The following is a 26,975-nucleotide window of genomic DNA, read 5'->3' as shown; positions in this document are numbered from 1 at the left end:
CAACAGCACGCATGGATGTGTCATCCTGGAGGAGTTGGACAATCTGCGCAACTTGAGGAGGGTTAAGAAATCGCCTCGTGCTTCCAGTCGTGATAATGACTCTTGCTAAAGCCAACACTTGTGGAAAAACAGTTTAAAAATATCAAGAGGGAGGAGCTTGAAATGGCCTCCAGCTGCAAAACCAGTCCTGTTTTGGGGACCATCTCGTTGTTGCCTCTCCAGTGTACCTGTTGTTAATTCCATCAACACCAATGCAGATGAAAGTGATTAACAACCCCCTCTGCCACGTGCCTGACCAAAACCTTATCAGAAAAGTGTAATTGAATTCATCCATACCCTGCTAAAAAACTGTTCCTTTAATTTTTTCGAGCAGTGTATATATATACATAATATATACATACCCTAATTTCTGGACTATTGGCCTCACCTGATTATAAGCCTCACCAGCAAAAATTCGTGGAAAATCTTGTTTTGTTCATACATAGTTTTAAGAACAAACCATAACTTTTCTTCCAAACAATGCCTGTGACGCAGCAGTAACACAGCAGCAACATGGAAGTAACACAGCACAAACAGGGCTCGATAAAAAAACATACCGGTAAAGGGCATGTCCAAAGTCCATCCTGCGGGACAAACCCAGCCCCCGGTCAGATGTCATATGGCCCCGCAGCTTCGGTCTTATAATGTATTATTTACGGCCCGCCTGCACTGTCAAACTGAATAAAAAAAATCATGAAACTTGAAACTGTAATTCCTCCTATAACCAAAAGGTGGAAGCGCCCCCCCCCCCCCCCCCCCTCCGCTCATTTCTGCCATGGCAACTGCAAAGAAAACAAGGAAGGTTGACATTGGGAGCCGTCGCTTTCAAGAGAAATGGGAATTACACTACTTCTTCACTGAAAATCAAGGCAATTGTGTTTGTCTAATTTGTAAAGAGAGCCTTGTTTAAGGATTTCAACCTAAAGAGACACTGTCAGACTAAACTTACTAAACACATACAACAAGCTAACAGGGAGTGACTGTGCTGATAAAGTGAAGCAGCTCCAAACTGAATCCATACACAAGAGCGATTCTTCACACGGGGCTGTGAGTCAAAATTAAATCAAAAGTAAATATTACTTAATATTAAATATTACAAAGTGGCCATGTTAATACTGTTGATCCTATGAACCTGTAGACGTGACACAAACTATTTCTTTCTGAAAGATATTGTAAATGACAATAGCAAAATTCATATATTAATGAAAGGCAGAATTTTTGTTTTTAGAGTTGTTCACTGTCAAGCTCTGTCATGGTTCGTTTCCTTGTTTTAATGTTGTCATAGCTTCAGTTCGCGTGTCTGTGTGCTCTCCCCTCCTTTCCTGTGCCCTGATCAGTGTGATCACCCTCACCTGCCTCTCGTTGGCTGTCTTGTGTTTAAGTCCTATCTGCCCATCACTCCCCTGTCAGATTGTTTGCGTCTCATGTCTTCTTGTTTCTTGTTTTTCTAGTTGCTTGTCTGTTCTCGTCTTGTTTCGTCTTTCTGTTCAGTTATTCTCGTCCCTAGTCGTGCCTCTATAGTCTGTCTTTTGAGTTCCTTCAATAAACCCTGGTCCAAGCTGCATTTGGTCGCACAGCTCCATTCACTTCATAACAGTTCACATCTGCCTCAGTGGCTTGTATTTGGTTATTTTGTCATTTGAAGAATAAAGACAATTGGGACAATGAAATTTGTTTCATAACTGTGCATTTGCATGAAATCTTTGTAGTTACAAAATGTCCGAAAAAACTATTGGCCCCCGGGCCCCTTCACTTTATCAAATCTGGCCCTCCTTGCAAAAAAGTTTGGACACCCCTTGTATATATGTATATCCCTCCGTGAGTCGTTTTCTTATCGTGGTGAAGATATTTGCGTGTCCCAATGATCCTAGGAGACATGGTGTCTGGGGCTTCATGCCCCTGGTAGGGTCACCCATGGCAAAAGGGTCCTAGGTGAGGGGCCAGACTAAGCACGGCTAAAAAAAAACCCATATGATGAAAAATATAGATGGACTCAGATTTCCCTCGCCCGGACGCGGGTCACCGGGCCCCCCTTCTGGAGCCTGGCCTGGAGGTGGTGCTCAAAGGCGAGCGTCTGGTGGCCGGGCCTTCGCCCATGGGGCCCGGCCGGTCACAGCCTGAAAAGGAAACGTGGGTCCCCCTTCTCATGGGCTCACCACTTGTGGGAGGGGCCAAAGGAGTCGGGTGCAATGTAAGCTGGGTGACGGCCAAAGGCAAGGACCTTGGCTGTCCGACCCCCAGCTGCAGAAGTTGGCTCTTAGAACATGGAATGTCACCGCTGGCTGGAAAGGAGCCCAAGCTGGTGTGCGAGACAGAAAAGTTCCGACTACACATAGTCGGACTTGCCTCCACACACAGTTTGGGTTCTACTACAAGACCTCTCGAGAGGGGCTGGACTGTCGTCCTCTCTGGAGTTGCTCACGGTGAGAGGCGTCGAGCAGGTGTGGGTATACTTATTGCCCCTTACCTGGGCGCCTGCACATTGGGGTTCACCCTGGTGGACTAAGGGTAGCCTCCCTCCGCCTATATATATATATATATATATATGTGTGTGTGTGTGTGTGTGTGTGTGTGTGTGTGTGTGTGTGTGTGTGTGTGTGTGTGTGTGTGTGTGTGTGTGTGTGTGTGTGTGTGTGTGTGTGTTTACACCATTAACAGGACAGGATGATTAATTAACTGACCACACCATGGAAAATTTCTTGAAACTGCTGGTTATCCTTAACCATCTGCTGAGTTAATTTCCTCCTTTCCTCAGCACTGCGACATACCAGCCTCTTCTGCATCAATGCTTTGACATACTCCATCACCATCAACCACTGGGCTTCCTCCTGCAGATGCTGAACATAAACAAACAAGATCATTAAAGCGAGCTTTATAAATGTAGTCGTAAGTATGCAATCACTAAATGAGGCACATTTATTAAGAGTTATCTTTCACTTCATCTTATTTTTGATTAATTTGTTGGACATATTCAGAAAAATTAATTATGTAATAATTTTTGCAAGGATGCTATCAGTTTCCAACACACGCATGCACACGCACGTACACACACACACACACACACACACACACACACACACACACACACACACACACACACACACACACAAATATATACATATCCATCCATTTTCTATACCGCTTGTCCCCAAGGGGTCGCGGGCCTGCTGGAACCTATCCCAGCAGTCATCGGGCAGTAGGCGGTGGACACCCTGAACAGGTTGCCAGCCAATCGCAGGACAGATACAGTCAAGACGAACAACCATCCGCACTCGCACTCACACCTAGGTGCAATTTGGAGTGCTCAATCGGCCTACCAAGCATGGTTTTGGGATGTGGGAGGAAACCGGACTGCCCAGAGAAAACCCATGCAGGCACAGTGAGAACATGCAAACTCTACACGGGCAGGAATTGAACCCGCACCCTCCTAACTGTGAGGCAGACGTGCTAACCAGTGCCCCACCAAGCCGCCCTGATATATACATATTTATAATTATACTGATCATGTGAATATGTAAATAGACAACATTGCCAGACAAAGCACATCTTAGAAACCCTCTAATGATGGCAATGACTGGACTACATTTTCCAGCACTGCAAGTCATGAGGCCTTCCTGCATAGTCAGGCCTGGGGGTGGGGCTCAATGATGAGGTAACATGGGTTTCCTTTCAATGGGCTCACTACTTATAAGTGGGACAAAGACAGATGAGTGCATAGAAGTTGGGTGTCAGTCGAAGGCGGAAACCTGAGTGGAGGTTGGTTCCAGGAATGTGGTGCGTCAGTTCCGTTGCAAGAAAAGAGCCTCACCAGGTATTTGAGGTCAGGACATTCTGACTAGGTAGTTGGGCTTTCTTTCCTTGACACATATCTTGGGCTCTGGTACCAGTCCCTTTAAGAGGGTTTGTACTCTCTTGCACTCTGGAGCTGCTACCAGCGAGAGGCACCAAGTCAATGTTGGTACTCTAGACCAGCGGTTCCCAACCTCAGGGCTGCGGACCCGTACCAGTCTATGGATCATTTAGTACCGGGCCGCACAAGAAATAATAAATAACGAGCATTATTTTACACATCAGTGACATGTACATAACATTACTCATGTTATGTTGTTGGCATGATGTTATGAGGATGTTGCAAGTTACGTTGCATAGAATACACAGTGGATTCACATTTATATTATACTGTGGTGTTCATATACAGAATTCCCTCATGGAACTAAGGGTTGAAGGCTAAGTTGGGATGGTGTGCTTGTGTGGTAACGCACTTGCGTCGTTGTTCTGCTATATGATTGGCTGAAAAGTACGATGACGTTTAGGATTGTGTTTGGTCTGTTTTGCGGAAATGGAATTGTAGTTCAAACATGAAACATTTTTGCAAAGAAAACGTCCATAAACAATGTGCAGTCGGTGATTATTTGATTTATCGACGCATTTGATTTTATATTTTCCCTCCGTGAGTCGTCACCTTATCGTGGTGGAGGGGTCTCTCTTCTTTCATGTAACGTCAGAGCTCCAACTTAGTGTCGTGGAGCCACGCCAGCATCTCTTGTCCCAGGTCAAAGAGGCCGGCCTCCGAGGGTGGTCTATATAGGGGGCAGGTGTTGATGATGTGGTCGGCCGTCTGCTCGAGGTCTCCGCACTTGCAAGCCGCACTGTCCGCCAGTCCCCATTGTCCCATAGATGTGTTGAAGCGCCCAACACCAGTTCTTAAACGGTTCAGTGTGGTCCACTGCTGGCGAGGTAGTTCGTCTCCTCCTATGGCGCCATCTCCTGGATCCCAGATGTAACGGTGCATGAGGGAGGGACCAGCTGCCTCCCACTCCCGCTTCCAAACTGCTGCCAGCCAAGCATCTCTGGAGATGTCCTCAGGGATGGAATTGAGCATCTCTTGTGCTACAATGTTGTAGGCGTGCCTTGAGTCTGCTTAGTGGAGCTGGAGTTGTTGTGGTGCTATGCAGGATGTGCCAGTTGTTATTTTTTGCCTTCCTGGCGAGAACGAGGTTGGCAGCCTCTCGGCGAAGGTTGGCCGGCGCTATTCCCGCAAGGACAGGCAAGAGGGACACAAGGGTGGGCTTCAGGCATCCTGTAATAATTCGGAGGGCGTTGTTGATTGCCACATCCACTTTTTTGGCATGGGGGCTTCTGTTCCAAACTGGGGCACAGTACTCTGCTGCAGAAAAGACCAGCGCTTGAGTGGATATCCAAGATCTTAGCAGAGGCTCCCCACGTTGTTCCAGCAAGGCGGTGATCAGTGCAACCCTGGATGTCACCTTTGCCTTCAGATCTTCAAGGTGTTGTTTGAAGGATAGGGTCCAATCCAGACGCACGCCAAGGTACTTCGGGGCTTGTTGAACCTCCAGGTGTTTGCCCTTAATGCTCACTGCAAGTTCCTTGCTTCCCTGGTCCAGAGATGGTATGACGCAGCAACAGTCTTTCCAACGCTGAGCTGGAGACGCCACTTTCGAAAGTATGCTACCATGGTGTGCATGTCTTCATTCAGGCCGTCTTCCATCGCCTTCCACGTTGGTCGGCTCAGCATGATGGGAAGGTCATCTACATAGCCATACTTTCTGGATGCTGTGTCCGGTGGGTCGGATGTATAGATGTTAAATAGCATTGGTGAGAGAACTGACCCTTGCGGTACCTCGCTCCTCAGTCTTTGGAGCCTACTGCACTGCCCACTGCTGGTTTGGAGAGTAAAGCTGCGGTTGGAAAGCGTCTCCATGATGAACTGCACCGTGTGCCGGTCCAGTATGGTCCTCAGCAGCTTCAGGTGGAGTCCCCGGTGCCACACTGTATTGTATGCGGCAGTTAAGTCCAGGTATACCACTCCAGCTTTCTCCTTATCCTGGAAAGTGTTCTCTATGTCTTGGGAGAGTAGGGTGATCTGGTCTGCTGTTGACCTTCCTCGTCGGAAACCAGCTTGTTCCGGTGGGAGCTGTGTGTCCACCACTAGCTCTATGCGGCTGTGTATTAATATTTCCAGGATCTTAAATGGGGCACTCAGCAGTGAGATGGGCCTGTATGACTTGGGGTCCTTCGCATCTTCATTTGGCTTCAACAGAGCTATCACAGAGGCCCTACGCCAGATCTTCAGGAGCTTTAGTCTCCGGTAGCATGATGTGAAGAAAGCTCTAAGCCATCTAGATGTTGTTGGGCCCTGGTGGATGACAAACTCCGGGTGGATATTGTCACGGCCCGAGGATTTGCCCGGCTTTAGCTTGCTCATGGCCTCACTGAGTTCCTCTGCTGTAAAGGGTCCCAAGAGATTGGAATCGACGTTGGCCGCTCTTGAGATACAAGACACCTCACGCGATATCAGTCGTGCAAAGTCTTTGTCTGCATCCAGGAAGCGGCCATTGTTCAGGAGTTGGGAGGTGATTGTGTCTGCAGTGACTGGGCATCTGTGGGCTGACGTATTTCTGCCTGTGAGCTGGTTGATGGTCTGCCACGCCTTCCGGCTGGAATGGGTGAAGTTGATTGATTCAACGACTTCTGTCCATCTCGCCTTGCGGGAGAAGTCCAGCTTTTCGAGCAGTCCTGCTGCCGTTGCGTCCTCCTCTTCTCTAGAGCTGGCTCTCTGGTGTTCCCTCAGGAGGCGGCTACACTCCTCATCCCAGCCTGGGATGTAGTTCCTGTTATATCCACGTGGGATGCTCTTCTTTGCCGCACGCAGGAGGACCTGGCAGTAGGCTGCATAGGCTGCATCCACATCTGTGGACTCTGGGTCTGGCAGGCTGGCTGACCTCCTTTCCGTCTCCTCGGGATACGTCTCCCAGTTGGCTTTTCGGAAGTTCCATCTCTTCACATGCTTCCCTGGCACCGGTTCCACCAGTGATGGGACTTTGATGATGGAAGGTCGATGGTGTGAGCGGGGGAACCTGTCAAGGACACGCCTCTCCGGTCTTGGGTCGTTGCTGCGGCAAATGACGAAGGCCAGGTCCGGGTTGGTGGAGGTGTTCCAGCGTGCAGAGAAGAAGGTTGGGGGTTACTTGAGGTCGTACAGCAGCTGGGCATTAGTGTTGGAAGCCCATTCGCACAGCGCCACTCCGCTAGTAGTGTTGAGTAGTTGTACCCCCAGTCTGTGTGCTGACAGTTGAAGTTGCCTGCGTAGATTGCGGGTGCAGTTGCAGACTGGAGTGACGTTGTGGTTAGCTCCGATGTTGGGGGCTTGTAAACGTTGATGACTAAGGTTTCCTGGATTTTGGTAACCAGCCACTCGATGTTGGAGTCTGGTGGGGATTGGCTACAGGATGCCTAGCTTATTCCAGTGCGTACAAAGGTTGCCACTCCGTGCTGCTTGGTGTTGATGGACCCAGCGAGATGAAACCCAGGGATGTTGAAGATGTTGGTCGTGCAGTGCGTCTCCTGCAGGAGCAGGACAGCGGCCCCGTTGGAGTCGGCCAGGTGCCGTAGGACTTCGAGTTTGACGGTGGTAAGGCCCTCGACATTAAGTTGAAGCACCAACAGGCCTCGGTTTTTGACGGTCGGGATGGTTGCCCGTCCGCCATTCCTCAGTCTGCCGGCTCTGCGTGCTCTGCGTTTGTTTGTCAACATTAGTTTCACAAGCGGGTCTTGCACCCTGACCTTGGTACTCACAAGGAAGACCGTGTGAAGGTTGTCGTCCATCTTCCCCAAAGGGAGGGGTTTGCGTGTCCCTATGATCCTAGGAGCCATGTTGTCTGAGGCTTAATGCCCCTGGTAGAGTCACCCATGGCAAAAGGGTCCTAGATGAGGGGCTAGACATTGTTTTCAGAAGTTTACTTCACAAAAATCGTAACATCATTAAACCCCTGTCGGTCCGTGAAAATATTTTTTGACAGTAATCCGGTCCATGGTGCTAAAAAGGTTGCTCTATACCACCAGCTCAGTGTCTGTATGTTGAGATTCACCCTGATGGACAAGAATGGACACGTCCTGACTGTAGTTTGTGCCAATATACCAAACACCAGCTCAAAGTAACCAGTTTATTTTTTTCTGTCTTTACAGGGGGTGCGGGAGAGCACTCTTGCTTGGAACACGCTCGTTCTGGGGCACTTCAATGCTCATAGGGCAATGACAGTGACAACTGAATGGACCTGATTGGGAATGCTCTCTCCCCCCAACCAGAACTCGGGCAGAGTTACTTTTTTGCTTGTCATGGTTTTTCTATAATATACACCATATTTACACTTGCACACTTGGCATCAGGACATCAAAGGCCAAACTTTGATGATAGTCTTTGTGGTGGTATTATCGGACTGACAGCCACATCTTATTCACTTGGGTGAAAAGAGGATCAGTGCTGTCAACCAATCACTACTTAGTCATGAATCCCACTTCATAGGGGAGGTGATGGTGCAAATTAGTTCAAATGGGCTTTACTCCCTGCCACGTGGCTAACTAGAGCTGTGGCCACGAGGAGGTAACTGTGTCATTGTGTCTATTACCAAAGCCATTGGTGGAGTTCAGAGGTGAGGGGTGTTGTTAAGGCAAAGGAGTAATGAACCAGGCAGGGCAACCAAGTGCAGAACAAACTTATTTTATTGAATAAAGGGGTAAAAGGGAGTGAGAGGCTGGAACACCGGCAGACCAGGTGCAGCAGCACCGGTGGGGAGAGACGTCAGGTGGTTGAACGTGGCAGGTTGCTTGCCGGGAAGGAACAGACGGACAGACAGGCAAATGAGCAAGCAGGTGTCATGGCGACGGGCATAGTCGAATTAGACTGGGGCAAGCTGAAGACGTAGTCAGGGACTGGCAATAAGTCAGGCCGGGCAGCGTTCAGGATAGTCAGTCAATCAGGCAGGCGAGGTGCTACACAGAGACGTGGACAGCGATAGGTCAGGCCGGGCGAAGTTCATCAATGGTCGGGTAGGCAGGCAGGATCCGCAACAGTTAGTGAACAGCCATTGAGCAGGAACAGGTACCAACTCAGACGAACTGACACGGAGTGACGAGAATCCGGTGTTTAAGGACAGGTGTTAACAAGCAGGGAGCAAGTGGTGGTAATGATTGCTGTGGGGCGTAGCTGTGAGTGATGTGCATCAATGGGGCGTCACTGTGAATGATGTGTGTCTGGGAAATGTACTGTTCAGGTGGAGCAGGAGTCCAATCTGGAAACAGCTCTGGCATCAAAGTAGGGGGAATCAGTGCAGAATGAAAACTCTGTAGAGAACTGTGTAGAGAATTGGGCATTGATGATCTCACACAAGGACGCAAGTTGGTGAGCCTCAATTCCACTAATACACTTTCCTGAGGAAGCCTATGGGGACTGGATCTATGTGAAGTTGACACGGCAATTAAAAAGCTCCTTGGCAGCAAATCCCCAGGGGTGGATGAGATTTGTCGTGAGTTACTAAAGTTTGGATGCTGTAGGGCTGATCTGGTTGACATGTTTAGGTCCGACCAAGGCATCGAAGGAGCCCAGTTAGGTGGCCTAGGTATTGCATCGCTACTTTTTTTATAGATTTTTCTAGATAGGGATTCTGTTAGCTTCAACTACCAGGGCTGGGTGATACGATTGAAAAGTATGTCATAATAATAAGTATTTCATATTGATCAATCTCAATAAATATTGACTTATTTGTTCCATTTTTATTTTCTAACTATTAAAAATAATCAATGGGAGAAAAATTATGAATTTAGATAATTTTAACATATACTTAAACTTTAATATGCAGTCAATAAAATGAAGAAAATGTCAAACTGCACAATATAAATTAAATGCCTTTTTAAACACAATGCACTTAGTAAGGCTGGGTGATATAGGTGAAAAAGATTTCTCAATATGTATTTCAGATCAGTCAATAGGGCTTGTCACAATAACCCCAAAGTTTCTATTTTTAGAACAGCGAACAGCGAACTGCGCATGCGCCGCGGCCGCAGCTAGGTTGGATATTTACTCGAGCTGCACAGATCCATTCTCCCCCCCCCCCACACCCACCATAGACACCTTCCAGTTTGTGTACCGAGCCAAACGGTCCTCTGAGGATGCCATCTGCTCTGCCCTCCACTCTGCCTTTACCCACCTGGAGAACAGGGACTCATATGTGAGATTGCTGTTTGTGGACTTCAGTTCTGCATTCAATACCATTGTTCCACAGCGTTTCATCTGCAAACTCGACAAGCTGGGCCTCAGTACCTACCTTTGCAACTGGCTACTGGACTTCGTCTGTCAGAGGCGTCAGTTAGTACGTGTTGGCGAAAATAACTCTGGCAGCATCACGCTGAGCACGGGGGCCCCCCAAGGCTGCGTGCTCAGTCCGCTGCTCTTAACCCTGCTAACGCATGACTGCACTGCAACATACAGCAGCAACCGCATGCTGAAATATGCAGACGACACAACTCTGGTGGGTCTCATCACCGGGGGCGACGAGACTCAATACAAGTTGGCGGTCGACCTTCTGGCCACGTGGTGCAGGGACAACAACCTCCTGCTGAATGTCAGCAAGACCAACGAGATTGTTGTTGACTTCCGGAAGGGTCACACCCACCACCTGCCGCTGACCATCAACGGTCCTGTGGTGGAGAGAGTGAGCAGCACTAGATTTCTGGGGGTGCACATCAGTGAGGACCTCTCCTGGTCCACCAACGCTGCGTCGCTGGCGAAGAAAGCTCAGCGCCGCCTGTACTTTCTGCGGAAACTCAGGCGAGCAAGTGCTCCTCCTGCCATCATGACCACATTCTACCGTGGCACCGTTGAGAGCGTCCTCTCCAGTTGTATCGCTGTGTGGGGTGGTGGCTGCTCTGAGTACAACATGAAGGCCCTGCAGCGCATAGTGAACACAGCTAGTAAGGTCATTTGTGCTTCACTCCCCTCCCTGAAGGACATTTACACCTCCCATCTCACCCGCAAGGCGACCATGATTGTGTGTGATGAGTCACCCCGCTCACTCTTTGTTTGCTCTTCTGCCCTCTGAGAAGAGGTACAGAAGTCTGCGCTCCCGCACCACCAGACTCACCAACAGCTTCATACTCCAAGCTGTCAGGATCCTGAATACTCTCTCCCCCCTCCACCCTCGGCTGCATAACGTCCTGTACTTTTGCGCTATATTCTGGCTGGCTGCTGTATGCACACTTGCTCCATTTTGCTCTTTTTATTTATTTATTTATTTATTTATTTATTTATTATTTGGTTTATTTGCTTATTACTTATTCATCGCTCTTATCTATTAGTTTTTACTCTTAGTGCTATTTTCTTGTATGTATTGTGTAACGTGTCGTCACCGTGGGATGGTGGGAAACGTAATTTTGATCTCTTTGTGTCTTAACATGTGAAGAAATTGACAATAAAGCAGACTTTGACTTTGTAGTAAACAATACGAGCGCAAAGGACCAAACTTGCTATTTTTGATCAGAAATAACATGAACGGACCTATCATGGTGACAACAAAACACTGCAGCTTTGGTGTCTGCCGGAGCAACTCGCGATATGCTAACAGAGATCATATGAGGGGAGTTTTCTTCATATCTTTTCCAAGCCGAGGAGGAGCCAAGAGAAATGCCTTCACTGGGTAGAAGCTTGTAAACGGCAGGGATTTACAGTAAAAATGTCACCAAACACACATATATATGGTCTCTGCATTTTGTCGGTGGAAATGGGCCAACGTCCCGATCCAATACCAGCGACTGCAACATCTGTGGAAAATTTGGGTCACCTGAGTGAGAGAGCTATCACAAAATAAAGCTCACCTATCGACTAAAACGGCTTTCTTTCAGCTGACTTTGAGGTCTCTGCATGTCATCCACACTATGATTGCTGATTAATTTTCATGAAAATTAGCAACACGAGGTTAGCTTGCAGGACCTCACCTGACTGAGAGAGCTATCACACAATAAAGGTTACCTATCGACTAAAACGGCTTTCTTTCAGCTGACTTTAAGGTCTCTGCATGTCATCCATCCATCTTCTTCCGCTTATCCGGGGTCGGGTCGCGGGGGCAGCAGATTTAGCAGGGACTCCCAGACTTCCTTCTCCCCAGCCACTTCATCTAGCTCATCCCGGGGGATCCCAAGGCGTTCCAAGGCCAGCTGAGAGACATAGTCTCTTCAGCGCGTCCTGGGTCGTCCCCGGGGTCTCCTACCGGTGGGACATGCCCAGAAAACCTCCCAAGGGAGGCGTCCAGGAAGCATCCTGATAAGATGCCCGAGCCACCTCATCTGGCTCCTCTCAACGTGGAGGAGCAGCGGTTCTACTCCGAGTCTCTCCCGGATGACCGAGCTTCTCACCCTATCTCTAAGGGAGAGCCCGGACACCCTGCGAGGGAAACTAATTTCGGCCGCTTGTATACTGGATGTCGTTCTTTCGGTCACGGCCCATAGCTCGTGACCATAGGTGAGGGTAGGAGCGTAGATTGACCGGTAAATCGCCATTTGGCTCAGCTCTCTCTTCACCACGACGGACTGGCACAGAGTCCACATAACTGCCGAGGCTGCACCAATCCGCCTGTCGATCTCGCGCTCCATCCTGCCCTCACTCGTGAACAAGACCCCAAGATACTTGAACTCCTCCACTTGGGGCAGGATCTCATCCCCGATCCGGAGAGGGCATTCCACCCTTTTCCCCCTCTCCAGCACCCCTGAATAGACCTTACCAGGGAGGCTGAGGAGTGTGATTCCTCTGTAATTGGAACACACCCTCCGGTCCCCCTTCTTAAAGAGGGGAACCACCACCCCAGTCTGCCAATCCAGAGGCACCGTCCCTGATGTCCACGCAATGCTGTAGAGGCGTGTCAGCCATGACAGCCCCACAACATCCAGAGCCTTTAAGAACTCTGGGCGGATCTCATCCACCACCGGGGTCCTGCCACCGAGGAGTTTTTTAACTACCTCAGTGATTTCGACCCCAGAGATTGGAGAGTCTACCTCAGTCTCCAGGCCTTGCTTCCACAATGGAAGGCGTTCCGGTGGAATTGAGGAGGTCTTCGAAGTATTCTCCCCTGACTCACGACGTCCCGAGTCGAGGTCAGCAGCACACCATCTTCACTGTAAACAGTGTTGACTGTGCACCGCTTCCCCTGAGACGCCGGATGGTGGACCAGAATTTCTCGAAGCCGTCCGGAAGTCATTTTCCATGGCTTCGCCAAACTCCCCCCACTTGAGTTTTGCGTGCGCGCAAAAAAAAAAAATTGAGCTTATTCTATATAAATTGGCTGATGTTATCGCACATTATTCCATTTGTGGAATACAAAGCCTTTGTCTTAGTTCACGGTCGGTCGCTTTGCTTTGGTGTTTTTGTGTAAATGTCAAACTACTTTGTCCCTTTTTTTTTTTTTTTTTTCGGGTCCAGAAAAAATCCATCCATCTTCTTGGATGTACTCCAAAAAAAGTACTTGGGGAACAGGTCACAAGGAAAAAGATAAGTGACAGAAAGCAAAAAATGTCAAAAACGGGTGGGTTTCAATCAAACTGCAGAGTGGCCGGAGGTTCAATGATTGAAACTTCATGATGCTTGGAAGTCTTGTACTCAGAGCTCAGAGTGTTGCTAACAGCAGCTGCGTGATTTCAAAGCACTTAAAGAGGAAGCCAAGTTAAACATTTGCTTTACAAACACAGTAAAGCGTCCCGCTTGGCCATCCGGTACCTGTCAGCTGCCTCTGTAATCCCGCAGGCCAAAACGGCCTGATAGGACTCCTCCTTCAACTTGACGGCATCCCTTACCGCCGGTGTCCACCAGCGGGTTCGGGGATTGCCGCCACGACAGGCACCAACAACCTTACGGCCACAGCTCCGGTCAGCTGCCTCAACAATGGAGGCACGGAACATGGTTCACTCAATGTCCCCCGCCTCCCTCGGGACGTGGGAAAAGCTCTTCCGGAGGTGGTAGTTGAAGCTCTTCCTGACAGGGGATTCTGCCAGACGTTCCCAGCAGACCCTCAAAGAGCATTTGGGCCTGCCAGGTCGGACCGGTATCTTTCTCCACCATCGGAGCCAACCCACCACCAGGTGGTGATCAGTTCACAGCTCCGCCTTTCTCTTCACCCGAGTGTCAAAAACATGTGGCCGGAAATCCGATGACACGACTAAAACGTCGATTATCGAACCGCGGCCTAGGGTGTCCTGGTGCCAAGTGCACACATGGACACCCTTATGCTTGAACATGGTGTTCATTATAGAAAATCCGTGTCGAGCACAGAAGTCCAACAATAGAACACCGCTCGTGTTCAGATCAGGGGGGGGCGTTCCTCCCAATCACACCCTTCCAGGTCTCACTGTTATTGCCCACGTGAGCATTGAAGTCACCCAGTAGAACGATGTCCCCAGAAGGAGCGCTCTCCAGCACTTCCTCCAGGGACTCCAAAAAGGGTGGGTACTCTGAGCTGCCGTTCGGTGCATAGACACAAACAACAGTCAGGACCCGTCCCCCCACCTAAAGAAGGAGGGAGGCTACCCTCTCGCTCACCGGGGTGAACCCCGATGTGCAGGCGCCCAGCCGGGGGGCAATAAGTATGCCAACACCTGCTCGACGCCTCTCACCGTGGGCAACTCCAGAGTGGAAGAGAGTCCAGCCCCTCTCGAGAGGGCTTGTACCAGAGCCCAAACTATGTGTAAACTAATGGGTGGTGAGCCCATGGGAAGGGGTACCCACGTTTTCTTTTCGGGCTATGCCCAGCCGGGCCCCATGGGCGAAGGCCCGGCCACCAGGTGCTTGCCTTCGAGCCCCACCTCCAGGCCTGGCTCCAGAGGGGGGCCCCGGTGACCCGCATCCGGGCAAGGGAAAACTAAGTCCATTTTCGTTTATCGTCATAAGGGCCTTTGGTCTCTGCATGTCACCCAACGTTTAAGTTGTTCCACACTATGTTTGTCGATTAATTTTCAGGAAAGTCAGCAACACGAGGTTACCTAGCAGGACCTCACCAGAGTGAGAGAGTTATCGAAAAATAAAGCTTACCTTTCGATCAAAACGGCTTTCTTCCCGCTGACTTTGAGGCCTCTGCATGTCAGCCAACGTTTGAGTTGTTCCAAACATACGTTTGGCAATGAAACCATGTTGGAATTTCGCTCCTGGGACGTTGTCCTCCTTCAAAATTATGCGTGCAGCTGTTGTCACCATTCCAACATTCGTCCGACCTTTCGCATCCGCCGAATAATTATGAGCAAACGTGATGTCATTCAAGATCATCCCTATAGTGATACAAAAAAACAACTGCTTCTGTGTACATTGTACTGTGTTGCTCCTCCAGGAGTCCACTATCTATCAGCAGCATAGGTGATAGTTACATTTATTAACCTTCACTCAATGTTCATACGTTATGTGCAGTGAATTAAGACTCTCTTGCAGTGCAGGAATTACAGCTGACAAACCTCCCTTGGACTACTTTATCTTTTGAGTGGGATCTTTAGTGCTATAACTATTCATATTTTACATGTGTGATTGTGACTTGAGGCATATTTAGAAGTTCACTCTGCCCCCTGTAAACCACTCTGCACCAGTGGTGTTCAGAGAGGTCGAGTGCGGTCTGCTCCCATTCATTTTTTAATTCAGCCAGCACCGGTCCCAACTCCAGTCGGAGTGCCTATTGCAGACATTGTTTGAGGGCCAGTTTTTGGGGTGTAACCGAATAACTTAACTTGGGCAATGTTTCCAAACAGTCTAAGTTAATGCCCTCACTCGGAGGGTATTTTTGAACACGTCTTAGTGGCACTAGCGGAATAGTACATCACGGAGAGGGAAACCCTGTAACTTTCCATCTTGAAGGGTTTAATCGGCTTAGTATGCCAAATATACGTAATGTTATTCAGAATTGTAGATTCAATTGGTCTTTCATTTAAAAGAAGTTACATCACACTTTCCCTTTATGTATGCAATATGGACACTTTCGTTAGTGTAGTTGTTTCTTCATTGGTTTAGCAGTTTCTTCTTTGTTGGTTTAATTGCTCCTCCATGGTCTGCGCACTGCACACAACATCCATATGAGTGGGGATTTGTGTTCTGATTTTTTTATTTCGAATATTGCATTGAAGGCAATTTCTATTGGTATCGATCATGTGTCAATCACAATAATAATATTAGATCAGCGGTTGACAGCTGAAAATGAAGCAAATGGGATGAACATGAGCACATGCAAATCAGAAGTTATCATATTGCTGGGTTTGGAATGGGATTGTGCCCCTAGTGGCGGCGTTCAAATATCCTAGAGTCTTGATCACAAGTGAGGGATGAGAAGATCAACAGGCGGATTGATGCAGTATCTGCAGATTTAGCATCAGTCCTTCATTTTGAAGAAGTAACTGAGCTGAAAGTCAAAGCTCTTAATTGACAGGTAAATCTCCATGTGGGCGCTATAGGTAGGGATTGAAAGAAGAGATTTGCAGATATACAAAAGTCCGAAATAGGACTAGGACTTTTCTCCCAATCACCCCCTTCCACGTCTCACTGTCATTGCCCACGTGAGCATTGAAGTCACACAGCAGAACGATGGAGTACCCAAAAGGAGCGCTCTCCACCACCTCTTCCAAGGACTCCAAAAAGGGTGGGTACTCTGAGCTGCTATATTTGGTGCATAGACACAAACAACAGTCAGGACCCGTCCCCCCACCACCCGAAGGCGGAGGGAGGCTACCCTCTCGTGAACCCCAATGTGCAATGAGTATGCTAACACCTGCTCGACGCCTCTCAGTGTGGACAACTCCAGGGTGGATTCCAGCCCCTATAGAGAGTACCAGAACCCAAGCTTTGTGCGGAGGCAAGTCTGACTATGTCTAGTCGGAACTTTTATGCCTTGCACATCAGTTCGGGCTCCTTTCCTGCCAGAGAGGTAACATTGCATGTCCCTATCAGACCGCCAAGCCGCCCAGCTCACTCTGCACCTGATCTTTTTGGCCCCTTCCACGGGTGGTGAACCCATGGAAAGGGGGACCCACGCCTTTTTGGGCTGTGCCTGGCCATGGGTGAATGTTCGGTCACCAGATGCTCACCTTCAAACCCCAACCTTTAGGCCTGGCTCCAGAGGGGGTCCCAAATGACCCACGTCTGGGCAAGGGAAAACTGAGTATTTTAATGATGTTAATCATCATAAGGGATCTACATATGAGCCCTGCTTTGTCTGGCCCCTCACCCAGAACCCTTTTGCCATGGGTGACTCTGCCAGGGGCATAAAGCCCCAGACAACTTGGCTCCAAGGATTATTAGGACATGAACCGCCCCCCACCCCCCCACCACCACCATTATAAGGTGACTCACAGAGGGTTCAAATAAAACCAAATGTTTCAAAATATAACTCACCATTTGCCCTATTAGAATGACTGCAATTTTTGTAAGCTGCACTATCAGACAATATTACTCCAAGCCAGGAGGACAAGAGTAGCTGCTTGGTTGTGTGGCTGTCTCAAGACGAACATTATAGCAGTTCATCAAATCAAAGCTTGCAATATGATTGTAATATGTTTCACTTTCAAGAGGTGCTCGTCCGTAGTACAGCCTTCTGAGTGAGCAAGAGGAAATGTGCTTAGGTGTCTGGGAGAATACACGGTCTACTAGATTTGACAGGGGAAGCCCACCAGTGGTCTTAGGGACCAAGCAGAGAACAATATTGTTTTTGTAGTTATAGTTTCTGAATTTTAATTACATGTAGTTTTATTTTTAGTTTTGTTTTATGAATTTACTTGGTTTTCATTTGTTTTCAAGGTGGCTTTGTTAGTTATTAGTTATTTAAAAAAACAAAAACATAGTTTTAGTGGAAGATTTAAAAAAAAAAAGAAAAAGACCCCACCATGCTAAGTACTGTTTAGTAACAATTCAACAAAAACATGACTTTGAATTACAAAAAGTGCAACGGAGAGTACTGCTTCTATAGTTAGATGCTTGCATGAATGCACCCCAATTAAATAAAGTGATGATGCATTGTTTGCCAAGTTGCCAACTTCGAGAGTGGACTTGTGGCTTGAATTCCTGTTGAAAGGAATTAGACGCGGGTGTACAAATCTGGAATGCATTAGCAAGTATGTTCTGACATATTTTTCGGTGTTCATCTTGTAATTTTTTTAATGCACTTCATATGTTAATATGATGAGCTACACTCAGATGTCTTAAAATGGTGACTGTAATCTAAAATAAATAAATAATATTTATCAACAATTAAATTAGGTTCAATAAAATAACTGGTAGGTCGGTAGGTCGGATTTAAAGAAGGTATATTTAAAGAAATCCAACCTACCAATGATGACAACTTTTGTAAATTGTAAATAAAATGTTTACCATTTTAACTCATTTTAAACTTTTAGTTAAGTATAAGTACTGTATTTTTTGCACCACAAGGCGCTTCGGGTTGAAAGGCGCAGAATCAATTGTGGCAGAGGTCTCCAACCCCTGGTTTGGTACCGCATTTGGGCCACACAAGAAAGTATAAATTACGTGCATTATGTCCGTTTTATTTATGAGTCTGAACGATCTTTTATTTAGAAAAATGGACCGGATTCTCTCCTACACCTTGTGATGTGAACAAATCATACGTATGTTGTGTTATATGTTATGTTGTTGGCGCGGTTATGAGGACGCTGCGAGTAAAGTTGCATAGGTGTTCGAATACAGAATTCCACCATGGAACTAAGGTTGAAGGGTGTGTTGGGACCGTGGTGTGTGTGCTTTCTATTCCTCGTTTTACGAGTATGTTCAGGAAAATTCTTTTGTGACACACCTGCGTCCCCTTTCCTTCGGCTTCCTTATTTTATTCCAATCATGTCATTTTATTTTGTTGTATTTATCCGCCACGCCTTAGAAGCAGGTGTAAGCACCACATCCACTCGATGTTCAGATTGACTCCCTAACAATTTTAAAGGCGTCACGCTATATGATTGGCTGAAAAGACAGTTTAAGATTTTGTTTGGTCTGTTTTGCGAAAATGGGATTGTAGTTCAAATATGAATGATTTTTGCGAATAAAACTTCTAAAAACAATGTGCAGTCAGTGATTTGCCGTAGTAATGCTTTCGGCATTTTAATTTAATTTGTTTTTTCTAAAATTGTTTTTAGACATTTTTACCGCAAAAAAATTGTGACTTCATCCAACACCGGTCCATGAAAATATTGTCCGACAAAAATCCGGTCCGTGGTGCTAAAAAGGTTTAGGATCGCTGAATTGCGGGATCAGTTCTCTACTTATTCTAAACATAGGGTGCACTGCATTACAGGGCACACCCACGCCATGACTTACGATAAACAAAGCAAAACGAGAACAGGAGCAAGACAGTGAGCTGGGTTGTACTTAATTCTATTATTCAACCATGTACTGTACTGTACTGTACTGAACTCACAGTATTATTAATCGATATTCATAAGCAAATCCATCAAATTCTTCATCTTCTGTATCTGAATTAAACAGTTGGGCAAGTTCGCCATTAAACATGACAAGTTCCGTTTCGCCATTGTCTCGTCGTCATCACGTTGCTCTTCGGCAATGATCCCGGCTTTCCAGAAAGCTTGAATTGTGCTTTGTAAGCGTGTCTCTTTGTCGATGCTACTTTAGAGGGTTCTAATGCTGTTTGGTTTGCACAAACCGATCTTTATTTAACAATTTTGGCTGAGGTACATACGCTATGTATTATGTAAAGTTCTCTGATTGGTTTATCACCTCTGTCTACATATTTTACGTACAATGTAATGTCCTCAAAACAACATTGACAGATTTTTGGACTTCAGTCCACACAAAAGGCACACCTTATTAAAAGGTGCTTGTTCGTTTTTTGTGAAAATTAAAAGGCTTTTAAATGTGCCTTATGGTTTGGAAAATACAGGAAGTGAAATAGCTTTCCTCAGGTGACTTATCTAAGTATGCAAAGAAATAGCTACTGAGACCTGTCGGCAAGGCAGTTGAACATGGCTGTACAGGTCCAGATGATATTCCAGGATCTGGCAGAGTTTGGGAGTGGGTTCTCCCTGGATCAGCCAGGGCTGTGTCAGTAGGCCAGTGAGGAATGGCTTTAGGTCCAGCAGGAGCTGATCCATTAACATGCGATAAGCCCGTCGTACTACTCGATCCAGAGCTGCCAATGGGTTGGGAGGAGCCCGTGAGAACTGTTCTGTTTTGCAGGATGACTGTTGCTGTTGAAGACTCTCTGTAGATTTTCTGTATAAAATATTAGAGCAAAACATTTGAGGATGTAAATTTTCTGTATTAAATATTAGAGTAAAGCATTTGAGAGATGACAAGTTTTCCATAAGTCTGCAATAAAACTATTGAGTAAAAGAAATGCACAATATTTTGTTTTGAATTTTGAATCCCTCTAATGTTGAGTAACATTACAAGAGGGAGGACATTTTATGATACAGTTATGAAAAGATCAAGATAATTATACATGATTAATTATAAATATATTAATTATATACACACGATTGTGTGTGATGTGAGATACCCCGCTCACACTTTGTTTGATCTGCTATTTTGTTTTGAATTTTGAATCCCTCTAATGTTGAGTAACATTACAAGAGGGAGGACGTTTTATGATACTGTTATGAAAAGAGCAAGATAATTATACATGACTAATTATGAATATATTAATTATATACACATGATTGTGTGTGATGTGAGATACCCTGCTCACACTTTGTTTGATCTGCTGCCCTCTGGTAAGAGGTACAGGAGCCTGCGCTCACCAACAGCTTCATACTCCAGGCCGTTAGGATCCTACACTCTCTCCGCCCTCGGCTGCATAACATCCTGGCCTTTTGGGCCGCGTTGGTTGCCTTGCACTATTCTCGCGCTATATTCTGACTGTCTGTTGTATGCACACTTGCTCCATTTTGAATCCTCATTCCCCTAGACTTGAGTGCAGCTTTTGGCACCATTTCCCACTCCATCCTCCTCGACCGACTAGCCTCCATTGGCATATCTGACACACCCCTGGACTGGTTTCACTCATATCTCTCTGGCCGTAATCCGTTCATTCAGTTAAAATCATTCACATCCGATCCCTCAACCCTATCCTCCACTGTTCCCCAGGGCTCAGTCCTTGGCCCTATCCTGTTCATCATCTACCTCCTTCCACTTGGTCTCATATTCCGTAAATACAACGTCAATTTTCACTGCTATGCGGACGACACCCAGCTCTATGTTTCCTCCAAACACTCTTCTACCTTCCCACCCTCCTGACTCAGTCCGTGTCTATAGGACATCAAAACTTTCTTCACCTCCAATTTCTTCAAAATGAATAGTGACAAAACTGAGACAGTTCTCATTGGGTCCGAATCCATACTCTCCAAGCAACCCAGTTTCACCCTCACCATCGACAACAAGAGTCTGGGTGTCGTCGTCGTCGACAGCACGTTATCTTTCCAGTCACACATCAACAACACCATCCGGTCAGCCTACTTCCACCTCCAAAACATCAACCGCCTCCGCCCCTCAATCCCAACAGTATCGCAATCCTGGTTCATTCACTTCCCGTTTGGACTATTGCAACTCGTTTCTGTTTGGTCTCCCCCACAAACTCTCCCATAAACTTCAACTGGTTCAGATTGCTGCTGCTCGTATCATCACCAAAATCCCTTCCGTCTGACACATCACCCCCGTTCTTCACAACTACATTGGCTTCCCATCAAATACCGTATAGTCTACAAAATCCTCAACACATTCGAAGCAGTCCATAACACCCCCCCACACACACACACACACACACATATCTGTTTGACCTCATCCATACCAATATCCCCAACCGTTCCCTCAGATCTGCCTCCTCCATCAACCTCACCGTCCCCCGAGCTCGCCTATCCACCATGGAGGCTAGGGCCTTCAGCCGCTCCGCCCCACGTCTCTGGAACTCCCTCCGCCGTGACATCAGAAACATTGACTCAATCACCTCATTTCAATCCCACCTCAAAACCCATTTATTTAGACAGGCATACCCAAGTTGACCACCTACTGCACTTGATGCTCTGCTGCAAGCGCTCTTGGCTTTTTTAAACTGTATCCTTTCTTCAATTGTTTTTATGCCTATGTGCGGCAACCTTGAGTATCCTGAAAGGCGCCTTATAAATAAAAAGTTTGTTTATTTATTTATTTTAAACCTTTTTCCACCATTAACGTGACTTATGTACAACCTGTTTCACATTGTTTTAAAAAATAAATATTTTCTCGAGGGAAAATAAAAATAAACAACTGAGATAATGTGTGCACACATTTTTAAAACTGGGGATGCAGCTACATTCAGAATTAACCAATCACAAAACTATCATGTCAAATAGGAGTCAATAAACAACAGCCATCATTTAAACTGCCTCTGATAAACCTCAAATAAAGTTAATCTATTTTAGTAGGCTTTTCCATACAATTTTGTTGTCTCATTTTACAGCAAGAAGCCATGGTCTGATAATAAGATAATAAAACAAGACTGCGAAGTCCTTCGGAGAGTGCAGTTTGCTGTACTTCTGTGACACGTGGCTAACGGCGAGCGTACCGGATACTACCATTGAGCTATGTGGCCTCAGCATGATCAGATATCAAAGACATCAAAGCCTGTTGGAAGAGTAAAGGTGGCGGTCTTGCTCTGTATGTATCCTCTGCACCTCCATTGCTGTCTGGTTTGGATCGGCCACCAAACAAGACAAGCATCGACTGCAACAGATAATCAGGACTGGAGAAAAGATTATCGGGACCAACCTCCCATCTATCCAAGACTTGTACCTGTCCAAGACCAGGAAACGTGCAAGTAACATCTCTACAGACTCTTCTCACCCAGGTCACAGTCTGTTTGAACTACTCCCCTCCAGACGGCGTTACAGATCGCTTTAAGCCAGAACCAGCAGACACAGACACAGCTTCTTCCCCCAGGCTGTTGCTCTGATGAACACACACCACTCATAGGTCTAAGAGTCATTGCTGTGCAATAACATCCTGCTCTGGACGCTTCATCTTTGAATTGTCTGTATCACGTGTACTATGTGTCCTCTCTGCATCCGTTGCAGCCTGGTCATCCTGGAAGAGGGATCCTCCCATCTGTGGTGTCTTCTCAAGGTTTCTAATTTCCACAAGTAGGAGTTTTGACTTTTTCCTTCCCTCCTGGGAGTTTAAAATCAGGGGATGTTTGAGAATAATTGTCAATTTTCACACATGTTGAACAGAGGGTGAGATCTACCGGAGTCACCGGTGCCACCCTGAGCATGTGTGGATCAAGACTTCCATCTGCTGCAGGGGCATTGAACTTTGGCGGCGAGTTATCTGCCCAGGGAGTTCGGACAAGCCATTGCTGTTCTTGTTTACGTTCCTCCGTGTGCCGACACGGGAGTAGTGTGTAATGTCATCCACGCCACGGTTGCTGATCTGCAGACGCAGTACCCTGAGGTGCTGCTGCTTATCTCCGGGGAATTTAATCACGTGACTCCCTGCCTTCACCCACTATGTGTATTGTTGCACCAGGGGGAACAAGACTATTGACCTGCTGTATGCGAATGTTGAGGATGCGTACAGTGCCACCCCTATGCCAGCACTTGGGAGGGGGGATCACAACTTGGTCCTACTTTGGCTATGATACAAGACAAAATTGAGGAGACTACCAAAGACCACTCGCCTTTTAAGGAAGTGGTCACCTTGGGCTGAGCAGTGTCTGAGGGACTGCTTTGGGTCTACTGAATGGGAAATGTTGTTGGGGCCATGCATTGAGGATGTTGAGTAGGCTGTTGACCGTACCACTGAATACATCAACTTCTGCATGGATTTTGTGGTTCCGGTATGGACAGTGCACTGCTATACCAACAACAAGCCATGGATTACGAGTGGGATCAATGGCCTCCTAAATAAAAAGAAGTGGGCCTTCAAGGATGGTGATAAGCTCAAGTGAGTACAGAGGGAGCTCAGGGCCCAAAAGGGCCCAGCTCAACGTGGCGAGGTCACTCTATAGCAGGGGTCGGGAACCTATGGCTCGCGAGCCATATATGGCTCTTTTGGTGACTGTGTCTGGGTCGTGGAAAGATCTGACATTCGTTCACTCAATTGAAGTCATAAATAATTTAATAATAAATAAATAAATAAATAAATAAATAAATAAATAAATAATAAACAAAAATAATTTTTGTCCCCTCCGTGAGTCGTCACCTTATCGTGGTGGAGGGGTTTGTGTGCCCCTATAATCCTAGGAGCCATGTTGTCTGGGGCTTCATGCCCCTGGTAGGGTCACCCATGGCAGAAGGGTCCTAGGTGAGGGGCCAGACAAAGCACAGCTCAGAAGACCCCTTATGAGGAATAAAAGATATGGATGTCGTTTTCCCTCGCCCGGACGCGGGTCACCGGGGCCCCTCTCTGGAGCCAGGCCTGGAGGTGGGGCTCGAAGGCGAGCGCCTGGTGGCCGGGCCTTCGCTCATGGGGTCCGGTCGGGCATAGCCCGAAAAGAAAACGTGGGTCCCCCTTCCAATGGGCTCACCACCTATAGGAGGGGCCAAAAGGGTTGGGTGCATAGTGAGCTGGGCGGCGGCCAAAGGCGGGGACCTTGGCGGTCCGATCCCCGGCTGCAGAGGCTGGCTCTAGGGACATGGAATGTCACCTCTCTGGCTGGAAAGGAGCCCGAGCTGGTGTGTGAGGCAGAAAGGTTCCGACTAGACATAGTCGGACTTGCCTCCACACATAGTTTGGGCTCCGGTACAAGCCCTCTCGAGAGCGGCTGGACTCTCTTCCACTCTGGAGTTGCCCACGGTGAGAGGCGTTGAGCAGGTGTTGGCATACTTATTGCCCCCCGGCTGGGCGCCTGCACATTGGGGTTCACCCCGGTGAGCGAGAGGGTAGCCTCCCTCCGCCTTCGGGTGGGGGGATGGGTCCTGACTGTTGTTTGTCTATGCACCGAACGGCAGCTCAGAGTACCCACCCTTCTTAGAGTCCCTGGAGGAAGTGCTGGAGAGCGCTCCTTCTGGGGACTCCATCGTTCTACTGGGTGACTTCAATGCTCACGTGGGCAATGACAGTGAGACCTGGAAGGGCGTGATTAGGAGGAACGGCCCCCCCGATCTGAACCCAAGCGGTGTTCTATTATTGGAATTCTGTGCTCGACACGGATTTTCTATAATGAACACCATGTTCAAGCATAAGGGTGTCCATATGTGCACTTGGCACCAGGACACCCAGTTCGTTGATCGATCTTGTAGTCGTGTCATCGGATTTGCGGCCGCATGTTTTGGACACTCGGGTGAAGAGAGGGGCGGAGCTGTCAACTGATCACCACCTGGTGGTGGGTTGGCTCCGATGGTGGGGGAAGATGCCGGTCCGACCTGGCAGACCCAAACGCTCTGTGAGGGTCTGCTGGGAACGTCTGGCAGAATCCCCTGTCAGGAAGAGCTTCAACTCCCACCTCCGTCAGAGGTTTTCCCACGTCCCGGGGGAGGCGGGGGACATTGAGTCCGAGTGGACCTTGTTCCGCGCCTCCATTGTTGAGGCAGCCGACCGGAGCTGTGGCCGTAAGGTTGTTGGTGCCTGTCGTGGCGGCAATCCCCGAACCCGCTGGTGTACACCGGCTGTAAGGGATGCCGTCAAGCTGAAGAAGGAGTCCTATAGGGCCGTTTTGGCCTGCGGGACTCCGGAGGCAGCTGACAGGTACCGGATGGCCAAGCGGGACGCGGCTTCTGCGGTTGCTGAGGCAAAAACTCGGGCGTGGGAGGAGTTTGGCGAGGCCATGGAGAATGACTTCCGGACGGCTTCGAGGAAATTCTGGTCCACCATCCGGCGTCTCAGGAGGGGGAAGCAGTGCACGGTCAACACTGTTTACAGTGGAGATGGTGTGCTGCTGACCTCGACTCGGGATGTCGTGAGTCGGTGGGGGGAATACTTCAAAGACCTCCTCAATTCCACCGACACGCCTTCCATTGTGGAAGCAGGGCCTGAGGACTCTGAGGCGGACTCTCAAATCTCGGAGGTCGAAGTCACTGAGGTAGTTAAACAACTCCTCGGTGGCAAGGCCCCGGGGGTGGATGACATCCGCCCGGAGTTCTTAAAGGCTCTGGATGTTGTGGGGCTGTCATGGCTGACACGCCTCTACAGCATTGCGTGGACATCGGGGACGGTGCCTCTGGATTGGCAGACTGGGGTGGTGGTTCCCCTCTTTAAGAAGGGGGACCGGAGGGTGTGTTCCAATTACAGGGGAATCACACTCTTCAGCCTCCCTGGTAAGGTCTATTCAGGGGTGCTGGAGAGGAGGATCCGTCGGGAGGTCGAACCTCGGATTCAGGAGGAGCAGTGTGGCTTTCGTCCTGGCCGTGGAACAGTGGACCAGCTCTACACCCTCGGCAGGATCCTCGAGGTTGCATGGGAGTTCGCCCAACCAGTCCAGATGTGTTTTGTGGACTCGGAGAAGGCGTTCGACCGTGTCCCTCGGGAGGTTCTCTGGAGGGTGCTTCGGGAGTACGGGGTGCCGAGCCAACTGATAAGGGCGGTTCGGTCCCTGTATCACCGATGCCAGAGTTTGGTCCGCGTTTCCGGCAGTAAGTCGGATTCGTTTCCAGTGAGGGTTGGACTCCGCCAAGGCTGCCCTTTGTCACCGATTCTGTTCATAATTTTTATGGACAGAATTTCTAGGCGCAGCCGAGGCGTTGAGGGGGTCCGGTTTGGGGACCTCAGCATCGCGTCACTGCTTTTTGCAGATGACGTGGTGCTGTTGGCTTTTTCAGTCCGTGATCTCCAGCTCTCACTGGAGCGGTTTGCATCCAAGTGTGAAGCGGTCGGGATGAGGGTCAGCACCTCCAAATCCTAGTCCATGGTCCTTGGTCGGAAAAGGGTGGAATGCCCTCTCTGGATCGGGGATGAGATCCTGCCCCAAGTGGAGGAGTTCAAGTATCTTGGGGTCTTGTTTATGAGTGAGGGCAGGATGGAGCGCGAGATCGACAGGCGGATCGGTGCAGCGTCGGCAGTAATGCGGACTCTGTACCGGTCCGTTGTGGTGAAGAGAGAGCTGAGCCAAATGGCAAAGCTCTCGATTTACCGGTCGATCTACGCTCCTACCCTCACCTATGGTCACGAGCTATGGGTCATGACCGAAAGAACGAGATCCAGG

At 48.2% G+C, this 26,975-nt stretch overlaps 1 protein-coding gene across 7 annotated transcripts in view; it reads right to left on the bottom strand.

The window, feature by feature from the left end:
• exoc3l1 (exocyst complex component 3-like 1) overlaps positions 1-26,975 on the bottom strand; it is a 137,741-nt gene that overhangs the window by 35,197 nt on the left and 75,569 nt on the right. For 5 of the 7 annotated variants that reach the window (XM_085913787.1, XM_085913786.1, XM_085913788.1 and 2 more), the window contains 2 exons: positions 19,807-20,077; positions 2,721-2,876 (listed from right to left, as the gene is read on the bottom strand). In XM_085913787.1, the coding sequence (XP_085769913.1) occupies positions 2,721-2,876; positions 19,807-20,077 (427 nt within the window). The remainder of the gene's footprint in view (positions 1-2,720; positions 2,877-19,806; positions 20,078-26,975) is intronic. The other 2 variants (XM_085913790.1, XM_085913789.1) reach the window with 2 other exon arrangements.

Source organism: Syngnathus leptorhynchus, chromosome 6 (assembly GCF_054491065.1).
Source record: "Syngnathus leptorhynchus isolate UIUO chromosome 6, UIUO_Slep, whole genome shotgun sequence".
In the NCBI taxonomy this organism is placed as follows: domain Eukaryota; kingdom Metazoa; phylum Chordata; class Actinopteri; order Syngnathiformes; family Syngnathidae; genus Syngnathus; species Syngnathus leptorhynchus.
The sequence above is the reverse complement of the archived record's forward strand: the minus strand, read 5'-3'. Positions and strand labels throughout refer to the sequence as shown.